Below are 12661 nucleotides of genomic sequence, written 5' to 3'. Positions count from 1 at the left end.
GTTATTTCTTTTAACCTAAGGGCATCTCCTGATGGACTGTTTTAAAATGACAACACGAGTGCCTTACCACGAGATGGCCTTTACAAACCACAGTTTTGGCTTCCATCTCCTACAGCATCTGGGGATTATTATTATCACTGCATTTTACTCCACAAAATGGTTTTCCAATGTGGCAAGCCTGTGGGTTGTGATTACCCTTGGGCTCCACAGTTACCAAACAATGAGTTCTCCTCTCTGCTCAGTTCATGAGGGCGTAGACACCATGAACATAAATTTTTGCACAGTTAACTTGGTTGTAGTTATGTGAATAACTATATGTGAAAATTATGTGAAATAACATCTAAAGGGATCATATTTAGAATGAGATTTCAACACAGAATCAGCAGGTCCCTCAAAGGTGGTGTCTGAGGCATTCTGTGAGAAGACAGTCCAGCAGCAAGGATGAGCTCCATGCAGGACACTCATGCTGAGAGATTAAATTAAATTTCCAGAACATTTTTCCTGTCCTTGGCTGCTGGAGTGGGAACATTTAGATCAGCAGTTATTAAGGTTAGCACTTAATCTAGTGAGTTCATGGGGTGCTCTCAGCTCTCATTAGCATCAGCAGATGCTGAGGACATCCAGACCTCAGCCTTAAAAATCACCAAGAGTAGATCAACAAAATGGACATCAGTGCCTGAACTTGTGGTGTCACCTCAAAGTACACAGCCAGGTCCCATAAATAATTCTTAGGGCGAGCTGGATATCTTATTAGAAGCTTATAATAAATGCAAACCTTTGTTGAAAGAACCACCAGAGACAACCAATTTTGGCAATTCTGGCCTAGAGAAAAAACCCAACACCTACGTCACCCATTTGGCACCTCTGACCAGAGCTCTGCATCTGTTTGGGGGCAAGAGACACCCAAATCCCAACTTTCTCACCTGTGAACACACAGGAGGCTGCTTTTGCTTGAGTGTAGGCAATGGCCTCGTGGCTGGAGGTAGGAGAGGGCTCAGGGTCTTGGACCTTGCATCTCCTGGAGCCAAAAGTTTCTCTTACCTCTCTTGTGACAGTCCAATTCATCAGAGCACTCGCTGTTATATAGTGGAAGCTCTCTTGATTTCACATGTTAAAGATGTTTTATTTTGTAAAAATAGCAAGATCAAGCTAGAGAGGGACCAACTGTCTCCAGTTAACAAGGCAGTCCTTTAGAAGATGAATATATGCACTTACAAAAAAATCTCTTGCAGAAAACTCACATAAAATTATACAAGATATACAGCAGCATCTACCTTCAGATATGGAATAAAGAAACTGAAAAATCCTGTTCTGAAGCAGGAACTTCATCCTACACTGCACTGCAGTACCCCAATGAGACACAGTTAGCCATCCTTTTCCTTAGAGACACCAGAACATGTTTTACAAAATAGTCTGTCCTGGTCAGGTAAGCATCCCTTTTCTACAGTGAGAATCTTGTTTTGTGCCAGCCTGGCATCAGCTTGAAGGATTCTCAGCAACCTGTAAGGAGTGGAGCAAAGTTTGGTGTTTGAGCATCTTTGCACCATTGAATTCAGAGACTCCATGGGATTTGGACTCGGGATGGGGGGGACAGTTTGGGACAGCTGTGCAGCAACCAGGGAGTTGCCAGGGCTGTCTAAATGAAAGAGAGCAACTAAGAAATCAAATGCTTGTAAACACCTTTTAGGAATTGTGTTTCAGCTTCTTCCACAGATTTGATATGAGATACACCCATTTTTCAAGCCACTGCTCGAGTGTCTGCTAGGGAGAGGCAAGGGAAGATAATCCTAGTGACAAGCCTTTGTATCCCCTCTGCTTAGCCTCAGTGCTACAAGTGAAGCCAAAAGCAAGGGAAGGCTGGAGAGACCACAGAACAACACATTTCCTGAACCTGCATCTCCCTTGATTCACTTTCTGTGCACTGAAAGGAAGAGTGGCAGAGGAAGGAAAGCGTGCCACCCAGGCGCAGGCATTTTCCCCCAAAATCTTCCCTGATTCCAGACTGGTCACCTCTTGCTTCTTCTCACTGATCAGCTGTAGCTGCCTGTGCAGGGACTTAAAGGGAAATGTTTCACCTTTGACTCATATCCCAGGATTTAAAAATAATCCAGAAGCTGATTTGCAAAGGCACAGGTGTTCTTTAATGTCTTTTCCCTGAGCTTCAAACATCCTTTCCTGCCTCTACATCTCTCCTGCTTTGGTCTTGGGACATTTACTTGTATCTTCTCTGACAGATTCTGGTTATCCCCCTTGTGACCACTTAAACTGCTGTTAGTCACTTTAAAAATAAATACAGACACTAGGGGAAAGAATCTTAATAGAAGCACAGTATGTTCATGTTAATATAAGTACCTATTAATTCCGGGCTTCCAAGCACAAGAGCAAACCATCTGAAAATCAGGCTACAGAGACTGGATAAATCTACACTATTCTCCCTGGTATTCTGCAAGCAGTTAAAACTCATTTTAAACTCAGCCTGCAATCTGAGTTTGTGATCCACAGTGTCCTGCAGCACAGAGCTGTTCAGTGCCCACAGGAACTGTAGAAGAAGAACAGAGGGACAAAGAAACCACCACTAATTGCATAAATCCTTCATAGACAAAGCCACTGTGGAATTTGGGTATTCGAGGATATTATGCAGTGTACAGAACCATTTCACCCCTGTGCTCCCGGCGCAGAGTTAGTTCCGTGTCTGTCGGTGGTAGAGCATCCCGACAGAGACCAGCAGTAATTATCCTACCCAAAAGAGGGCAGCAGTTAAACTTCTACGGCGCAGTTCCTGTTATTTTCAAAAATGGTTTTTAGCAATGACAAATGTTGTTTCAAGTAGCTCAATGACTGGGAATTGTGCCAGAGCCTGACAGTGGAAGCTGTTATTTTATTGATATTTCTCAAAAGGAAGTCAAGCCTGATTATCCATGTTGACACTCAGAAAATGCAAAGTAACATTTAAATTCATAATAAAGGGATGAGGATGCTTTCTGTAACAGTGAGGATGTTAATCATTTAATTTAAGTCAGTCATTGAGCTGCAAAGTGAATTTCAATGTATCAGAAAAGAGCAGACAGAACCAGAGATCTGCAATCTGTTTCAGAAAGTTTCCTCTCTGCCCCTTGAGCTCCAGCTGCTGTCACTGGGGTTGTCCAGTTGCTGTCTGGGCCACACCACGACTTGTCCTTACCACAAAGTGACTCCTAAGTCCACTCATCAGCGCTGTTTTCTTTTCCCTACTGCTACTCAGCTGCTAGAAAAGAGTTTTTCTTCGAGATAAACTGCTTTTCATCTTATTGATTGGTTTTTGTTTTGGTTTGGTTTTTTTTTTTTTTTTTTTTTTTTTTCTTTTTCTACTGAGGCTTCCACCTTCTGGACAGGGGAGCTTCCAGAAGCTCCTTGCCATCCTTGGCCCAGAACCCCAGAGTCCTGAGGCTGGAAGGGGTTCTGCAGGTCCAGCCTTCTGTGCTGAACTCAGAGCAGGCAGCATAAGGTCACCTCAAGGTGTCTTACAGGAACCAAAGCAGGAATGTGCTGGAAGCAATTTACTCTGCTTTGGCAAAACCATGTATTAAATCAGCTGATTCTTGAGCCAGCTGTTATAAAACACTCCAAGCTATTGCCACACTGAGCAATTTGAATTTTTGCAGCTTGCCACCAGGTTTCTCACCCTGTGAAGGAGATCTTGAAGTGGGCTGAATGTAACAGCAACCAAAGACAAGAGTAAAGCACTGCAGAGAGAGGTGCTGCCGTCACAGTTGCTCAACAGGCTGCCTTCAGTCACCTCCAACGTGCTTGAGGTTCTTCATTTTGCTGTGACTTTGAGTTACAGGCTTCAAGGTTGTGACTGTATTAACTACCAAGGCCAAGTGCAAGGCTGCTAGGAATATGGAATATGGGTTTGGCTAGGGAGCTACATAAGGCAGGGGTTGGTCTTGATTGCTACGTGGAATTTGAGTTCTTTGAGTCAAAGAACACCAGGAGGCCCCTCTATCAAACAGCAGCAGTTTATGGGGACATGAAATATGGAGGCACCCCAGAACATTTTTTCTTGTGGGCATCACATGCCACTCTTAGCCTGGTACCTGTGAGGGACCTGATGTGCCTATGCTTAGCTGTGACAGTAAAGACATAGGCGTGGCTATCACCCTGAGTGACTCCATGTCCCCCGGATGTGTCCTTCTGTAGCAGCAAGATAACAAATCTCCTAGGCCATGACAATCCGTGCTGCTTTGCTACTGCCTGGCCCTGTGTCAGGCTGTCCCAACTAGTGGGGACAGAAAAACATCCCTAGGGGATGGGACATTAGTCCACTAGTGCCACTAGGATGGGCACAAATGCTTGGGTACCACTTGGCTTTAAGGAGTGAAGCACTGCTGTGCTTCTGCCACTGCAGGCATAAGAATTCCTGCCCTCGCACCACGCTCACCCCTGTTCATCTGTTCTGGCCCTTAAACCTGCCAGCCCTAAAATGCTTTCACATCAATACCTCTTGTCATCTACACTATTCTTTACCTTCCACTGGGAAAGCTGCCAAGCACATCTGGGCTATGGTTCCTTTTGAAAACAGCACTAACAAGATATTCCTGCATTGCCGCAAACATGGAGACACTTGGGACACCAATTCCAGCCACCACTGTTCCCCTGACTCAACCACAGTAGAAAAGAATACTTCCAAATCAGCAAACCACAGCATTTCAACAAACTAAAGGAAACTGCACAGCAGTGTCAGTGCCTCAGCTACAGGCTGGGGTAAATAACCTTTGCTTGCTCTCCTCTGGCACTTCACAGACCGATGCTTCCCAGTGATCGGCTCGGCCACGGGATGGGCTGTGTGAGCAGGGCCAGCAGCTTGGCCAGGCCCCACTCAGGCTGAGGGTGCTGCTCTCTGTGCTCCTGCTCTGTCCCCAGCGTGGGATACCCTCCACCGATGGCACTGCAGGTACTGGCTCCCACCATCACATCCTCAGAACCCTTCCTGCTGTGATTCCCATTCCTAGCCCTGGCTGGAATATGGATTAAACTTCAGAAGAGGGCAAGAAGATTGATAACATCAGAGCTCCATGCAGGATGAGGCTGTCAGTTAAGTTCATTTTAATTTCAGATATTAGTTGGATTTGTTTGACCTCCTTTGTTATTTTTAGAGCTAGTTTAAGTTGGCAGGTCCTGCTATGTGGGAAATTGAATGTTAAAACAATCCTTCAGGCCTAAATTGGAATGCACAGTTGGAAATTTCCAAGAAACTGTATTTCCAAAATCCGTTCTGGAAACTTCAAAATGATATAGTCACAGTAGTTCATTTTAATGTTTGCAATTCTGAATATAGTGTGTTAAATATAAAATATAAGCCCTTTGCCTTTTTACTACATTTTTTGGTTTGATTTCTTTGGAAACAAAATATTTTTACCATGTTTTAGATATATGATTGTAAATGCGCTGGTAAATTCTGCCAAAATATTTCCATTTTGTCAAACCAATATTTTCCTATGTGAAGTATTTTCTTTGGGGGAAGAAAACCCACTATGGATTTGAATTCACCTCCTCCTGCCCAGAGATTTGGTCTCCAGCATAACAAATAGAGTTCCCTGAGGGAAACAGCCTGTCCTCAGCCAATCCCTGGGAATGGAAAGACAACTTCCTTCTGGGAGATACTTTTGTTTAGATAATTCTTCCACAATTAAGCAATTTGGGGGGCAGAGCACTGACATGTGTGAGTGTGACACTCCCTCTGCACAGCAGGGACAAGGCACACATTGAAAAGATGGATACAGAAAAGGCATTATTGCTCCTCTTGGTGACATGCCATGGGTGTCTCACCAGATTTGCAGCAGATCATCATCATTCCTATCAGTGCTCTGCCATTTATCCAGCACTTCTGCCTGTTATAAGGTGCCTGATCTGTGGCAGTCACCTCATTCACCTATGGCTGTGCAGGTGCACATTTTCTGAAATGGGCTCCTTTGAGGTGAGAGTTGTGTTCTGGCTGTGCACAGCTCTGCTCAGTGGTGGGCAAAGGCTGGGGAACAGCCAGGGTGGTCTGTGCCCCAACACCTCAACAGCTGCAGAATCCTCCATGCAGCTCTTTAGCCATAGCTTCTTTCAGGGCCTTTTGGCTGGCACTGCCTGACCATGCCTTCCTGCAGCTGTGGTACAACACTCAGTGGTGACATGAGGCTTCTGTGCGGGGCCATGATGCCAAGAACACCACAGAACCCCCAGAGCCAGGCTCCCAAGGGCTTGGAGACCAGCACATGTGGTTGGTGACAGCTATCTTCTGTTCCACCCAGCCTCAGGCCCTTGTGCTGGGGGAGGATGTGCCACCTCTAGAGGCTTTTCCTGGACAAAAGTCTGGCTGGCCAGTCCCAGTGCGGGCTGCAGCCCATGGTGAGTCAGAGGTTGGACTGCAGATCTCCAGAAGTCTTTGCCAACTGTGGCATTTCTGTGCTTCTATTATCTGTTCACCCCTGGTCCCAACCAAAGCAGATCCAGCTGTAAAGCCAGCCTTGATACTCACTGCTCTTCCTGCCAGTCCCTGGTCAGTTTGGCTACCTGCAGTCTCCCTGGTTTCCACCCAAATGAGTTCCTCCTATAAAAAAACCCTTCCTTTTGTTGAGTCCTGTCATGACATCAGCATAAGCCACACTCTACACAGGTGCTTTTGAAGCTGAATTTTGAGTTTTCTTACCTGTTAGATTTCATGCCTAGAAAACCAAACCAAAAAACCTTTTACCCATCCTTCAATGTTGAGGCAAACCCAAACATATAAATAGCTGGAGAACATACCTGTGAAGTATTGGACAACTGAGCCTTTCATAAGAATGTGCCAATGCACACTTTTGTCCTTGTGCCAAGGTCCCAGTAGCAAAGTTAGACACATAAAAGGTAAATGTGTGTTCCCTCCTTTCCTTTTTACTGGTTGTACTATTGAGCACGATCAGGTCTCTTTTTAGTGAAATTAACTGCTTTGAAATTGGCATCAGATCAGTAAAAGCCACAGGCAGCTGCTGAGCTGAGCTTACTGCTGCTATTGAGGCCAAGAATGACCAATGCCATGGAAAGCAGCTGTCAAGAAGACACAGTAACTCATCAGAGCATGAGGCCACCATGAGAGGCTGAGGAGAGGTTGCCCTCAGGAGCAGTGATTTCATTTGCAGACTTTGCATTACTAAAGATATATTGCATTACTTTAGTGGGGTAACTTTGCCATGTTACTGGGTGACCTGTGGATTCTTCTCCTTTCTAGCTCAGTTTCCCCTCTGGCCACAGAAAGCTATCAGGGCTCCCTTTGGAAAGGAGCAGGATTGTGCAGCCAACTGTTGCCCTGAAAAAAGAAAGGAAAAACCTCAGCCATAGCTGCCCAGCAGCATAAAAGCAGGAGGGAAAAAAGCACTATAACTTACAACAAGCATATTTCTGGGACAGTTGATGTGGCCTTCACTGGAACAGCCAGTTTAGGGGAGAAGCTTTCCATCTGTGGCTACATTTTGTGGCACATGGTGAGCTCCTTTGTGGCACTTGGCTGGGCAAACCAGCAGCCTCGGGGTGAGCTGTGGCTGTGCTTTGCTCCGAAGCAGCCCAGGGACAGAGGTGGTGTGGGAACAGGGCAGCAGTGCAGCCTCCCTTCTCTGTAGAGCAGCACCCAAAGCTGCAGGCCTGGCTCTCTGAGGACTCCCTCCTGTCCAGCAGGACTCCCTGGGAAGGCTGCTGTGTGCTCCCAACAAGGGCCAGACCAATAGGAAGTGGCAAGAATGTTGTCCCCAGCACGTGCACCCACACGGGGTAACCACTGCACACTGCAGCAAGGCTGGACCATCTTTAAAGTCCTTTTCCTGGCTGCCACTCATGGCCTAAGAGGATCAGCTATCTCCCTTGGCCCATGTGTACCTCTTGCACATTCAATTTTTCATTTCTTACAACTGCTAAGTACCTGGGGCTTTCTTGGGGCAAGGGGATGAGACGGGCTGTGCCTTTAACTCTATCTTTTGAGCCCCACTGAAGTTTGAGAAACACTTAAGACCATTCAAGGTCTGCTTAATGAAGCCCCATTTTCTTAACACATTTAAAAAATAATAGATGCTGTCACAGGTATTTTTCATCTCACAGCACTGAAGTTGAGGCACTTTGGAAACCATGAGAGCTGCAAGTCAGCGCATCCATCAGTCTGTTCGAATTTCTGTTGTCCATGTCACCAGGCTCCAGTTTCTTCTGCAAGGCCTGGAGCTACTGTTGCATTTGCAGAAGGTGACCCCAGTTTTATGGATCAGATCCTCAGTTTGTTTTAGTAAGATGGAACCCAGGACTCCGTTTTTACAAAAAGCTGCCCACTGTTCATTCACTGCTCAGAACAGAAACACGGAGTAGGCACAGTTTCCATGTTCTTAGCTGCAGCAGATTTCTCTGCCAGGAAAAACATTTTTACACTTTTTTGGGGGTGTGTGTGTGTGTGTTTTAATGGTTGCTATTTCTACATTATCTATTCTTAAGATTATTTCCTGTAGGAAAGATTTATTATTTTTAATTCCAATAGTAAATTTAGTAACAGTTGCCATTTTCTGCCAATGTTTCTGCATTTTGGGATAGGACCAAATTATATGTTCTAAATTCCTCTTCTCCTTGCAGTTTCTCTAGGAAAGCTTTTAAGGCAGTTATTTCATACCTCAAAAATTACAGGGAAAAGAATTTTCTTGTGCTCGTGAGACCAATTTTCCATCCAGTTCCAGGCTATCGCCTGCTTCCTGCATAGCCTCATTCTTCCATTTCCATTTAAAAGTCAAATGCTTCTCTCCCTCATTTAGCTTTCATGTTGCTCAAGCTAGGCAATTGGTTTTAACTTCCACTGCCAGTTCTTTTGCATTCAACTAGGAATAATTTGCTTCTCAAGAATTGCTGCTGCTGCTCAGCAAATCTGGCCCTGCTGAAGAGTACAGGTATGAAAGGTTTGTAGACACTCCTTTCTGTTCCTGGCAGCCCTGCTATATTTTAAACCAGTTTTCTGGTTTTTTTATTAAGTTATCTGGGGTGCTTTTTTTCATTTGCTTTGTTTTGTTTTTGAGGAAGGAGTATTTCAATAACAACCCTGAATTTTAATAATCTCTGAAAAGAAGATCCTTGATTTTGCAGGAAGTTCAGCAGAAACAAGAATTAGAGCCAGCCTCAGGATGTAGCACAAGGTTTACTTGTCCAAATTTTATAAATTTACTCCCAAGTTTCTGTTTACCTCTGAAATGTCTGCAAAGGATGAGAGGCTTCTACAGACAGTGCCTGATAAACTTGAAAGATTGGTTTTTCAAATTAGTTCTATAGGTGAAAGGGGAGTTGGCTCCTGTTCCCTGCAGCACAGATTGTAAATCAGTGGAAGCACCTGTTTCCTTCTGGGCTGGTTTCTCTTGTTTTGCTTAGTTTCAGAGATTCTGTGTGTGCAGGTGAATTATTTACATTTTAGAATTAATCAGAGGCAACAGTCAGAGGAGGCAAGCCAGCGTTGTGGCTGCCCTGGCAGCACCACCACTGCAAAGGAAGTGACTGTGCTCAGTTTTATCTATTCCATTCTATATCTGTTCCATGCACTGACCTGCTCACTCCAAGTTTTACCTGGAATCCTGCTCCTTATTCTTAAGGGCCATTGAGGACAGAAGAAATAGCCTCAAGGTACCCCAAGATTCCACATCAAATGCTGCAGGAGAGATGAGATTTGGATCTTATGTTTGTAGCTCAATCAATAACATTACAAAAAGAAACCCACTAAAACTTCTCCCTTAAAGGAGGGTTGAGTAACACACAAACACATTGTAGATTTTGATTCAGGTTTTTAATAAATTCTGCCAGTAGAAGCTTTCAAAGGCAATGATATATCAATAAATAACAGTTAAATTGAGTTCCTGAGAAAGAACCTACCACATGAAAGAATGTCAGATAGATGTAAATAACAAAAAAATGGCATTACTATATAAAAAAGCAGTAATACTGAATCTTACATGAACTGTCACAACACAAGCACTGCATACCTCAGAACATTCCTTTCATACAAATGTAAACAAATACACAATCATTTTTGTTTAGTTTAGGCTGATGAATTCATATGTTGTTGCTTAGATATCTAAACAATGGATAGGATAGGATATGCTAAAACATTAAGGAATAATATGTGGAATAATATACGGAAAAAATAATGAAGCTCCAGATTTAAAAATAAAATAAAGCAAAAACACATTAAAGGAGTGTTTTCATCAAATGTTATTAGGTCAATCACTTTAAATAGGACTGTTACACTAATCTGAATTACGGATTTTTGTGTGTTTACTTATTTAGTTATATATAATATATATGCAAATATGTATGGCTTAATTATCTTTAGTATTCTGATATCATCTTGAATAATTCTCACTTATACATACAAGAAAAATGCATATTTTAACATAGTTAAAAACTGATATTTCAAAGTATGCCTATAATTTGACAGAAATGAAGGCCTATTGTGCTCCATCACAGCAACATTTTAACTCTAGACAATGGGACAGAATGACCTACCAACAATGCCAACATTTTCCAATGTCAGTGCCTAAAACATTAGATCCTAAATGGATACACATGTGGGGTCTGATGTCTGGAAAGCCACATACCTCCAGGTTCCATAGGTGTCTGTGGAGCTGCAGGCACCCAGCCTCAGCCTCGCTGCACCCGGGGCCTTGGGGTGTTATGGGAGCCCCGTGCTGGGAGATGCTCCAGTCTGGATGCTGTGCTGTCTCTGCCAGCTGGGGCCATGGCCTCTGTGCTGCTCCCTGCTTGAGCCAGCCCCATCCAGGCTCTCCCCACAAATCTGCTCCATTGTAATGTTCTGGCTGCTGATCCACGTTGGGAAATGCGTGTGCCCGTGACATGTGCTTGCTAAAACCATCTATTACATCAGACCACAACATCACTACTCAGGTATAACCTTTGCAATCTGTTTTACAAAATTAATATTGGATACAATCATAAGAGGAAACCATCCACACAATACATTATCAACACACGGTTTAAAATGGTCTAATTTTAGACCCTTAGAAAAATGAATCCACAGGACCTGCCTGTGAATGGCAAGAAAAGGCCATTTCAAATAGAAAACCACTGCTCATGCAACATTCTTCACACACTAGACAATGAAATCACACCCAAGTTGCCACTTGCTCACACTTTCTATTACACTCCAATAAGCAGAAAGAAATAAAGCAGCTTTAAGGTTATGTCACAATTTTGAAATGTGGAAAATACATAGAATAAACAAAAATCACGGTGTGAATACGATGGCATCAGTAAATTTAGAAAATTAGAGAGCAGTTTTCTTTTTTTCATTTTTCTTCTTTTTTTTTCTTTCTTACATTATTGCACAGACCTTTCATCACATGTTCTTCAGCTTTATGCATCTTCCTAAATATGAAGTAAGTGCTATGGATAAAATAAAAATGTAGAAAAGAAGAACAGCAGCATGATTTGTCAAAGTTAATCCCTATAATTTAGTAGGAAAAAAACCCTGCTATAAACAAAATATAAGTGCTCTTTACTCATTTAAAAAACAACGCTGACAGTTGCAGAAGTCTGTAAGTGTTAATCTGAGTAAGGGGGATGCTGACCTCAAATAAAATAGGCCAGAAATGACAGACTGCTGGCCTTGCAGATTTTGGTGAAGACCAGGGTTTCAAGTGTAATTATCAACAAAGTTATTTACAGTAGAACTGACCTGAACTTTCAAGAGTGCCATCTTTAGGACCTGGCCCTGCGAGCTTCTTTTACTCCCCAGGATGTCTCCAGCCTCAGCTGAAGGTACACAAGTACTGCAGGATCAGCTCCTAAAGGATCAGTTAAAGGCCCTATTGGATTTGAGATTAGTCTTATCTGGAGTACTCTATACAATAATTTACACATATACAGGCTGACAAGCTCCAGTCTGATCTACCACACCTTTGTCTTCTACATCAGACTTCTCAGACTGGCAAACTTCCATTCCAGAAGGTTTGGGATACCTGAACGGATACCCGTTGTCATCAAAGAATCTTCGGAAAGTAAACTCATAAAAAGCATGTTCTGTGTGTTTGTTGTTGGAAGAGGCTAGTGGATCCCAGGTCCTGGTGCTGTCACCACTAGCATCACTCCAAGGACTTTCTTCTTCAACTGGATCAAAATTTGAAGTGTCCATTGGATGGCTGATCTTTGGAACATAGGGAGCTGGCTGCCTACGGATATCGGTAGAGAAGTCCATAGAGTGAAAGAAAGAATGGGCTTTAATATCATCTGCTCCATTTCTTCCAAGCCTGTCCTCAGCAGCACAGCAGAGCTTTGTGATCAGATCAGTTGCCTCAGGGCTCAGCTTGATCTGTGAGGGAATGTGCAGTGTGCTTTCCCAATTTATCACCTGCAGGTAACAAAGGTATTAAGGAACTTCTGATCTGGAAACAGAACTCTTCCAATGGCCAACATGAACTGTACAGGAGTGCACACCTAACGAGTCATCTCACAGTCTGCACAGTTCACAGCTTCAAGATTGCATTTCCTGATAGTAATTAATGAACCAGAAAAACATTGTTGGCTAGCAGACAAAAAGAACAGTACCATTTTTTTAAAAGGCAAATTCCTTCCCAAATATTCCAACAGTCAGATTTGAGAACATACTCAGTTTACACAAAGGAATTACTTC

The 12661-nt window shown here is 43.4% G+C and overlaps 1 protein-coding gene across 2 annotated transcripts in view; it reads right to left on the bottom strand.

Annotated features, from left to right (window-relative positions):
- Positions 1-9784: 9784 nt before the first annotated feature.
- LATS2 (large tumor suppressor kinase 2) overlaps positions 9785-12661 on the bottom strand; it is a 48660-nt gene continuing 45783 nt past the window's right edge. For both annotated transcript variants that reach the window (XM_077173882.1, XM_054654584.2), the window contains one exon: positions 9785-12379. In XM_077173882.1, the coding sequence (XP_077029997.1) occupies positions 11885-12379 (495 nt within the window). In that variant the 3' untranslated portion in view covers positions 9785-11884. The remainder of the gene's footprint in view (positions 12380-12661) is intronic.

The sequence above is a fragment of the Agelaius phoeniceus genome, chromosome 2, assembly GCF_051311805.1.
Source record: "Agelaius phoeniceus isolate bAgePho1 chromosome 2, bAgePho1.hap1, whole genome shotgun sequence".
NCBI classification, from domain to species: domain Eukaryota; kingdom Metazoa; phylum Chordata; class Aves; order Passeriformes; family Icteridae; genus Agelaius; species Agelaius phoeniceus.
The sequence above is the reverse complement of the archived record's forward strand: the minus strand, read 5'-3'. Positions and strand labels throughout refer to the sequence as shown.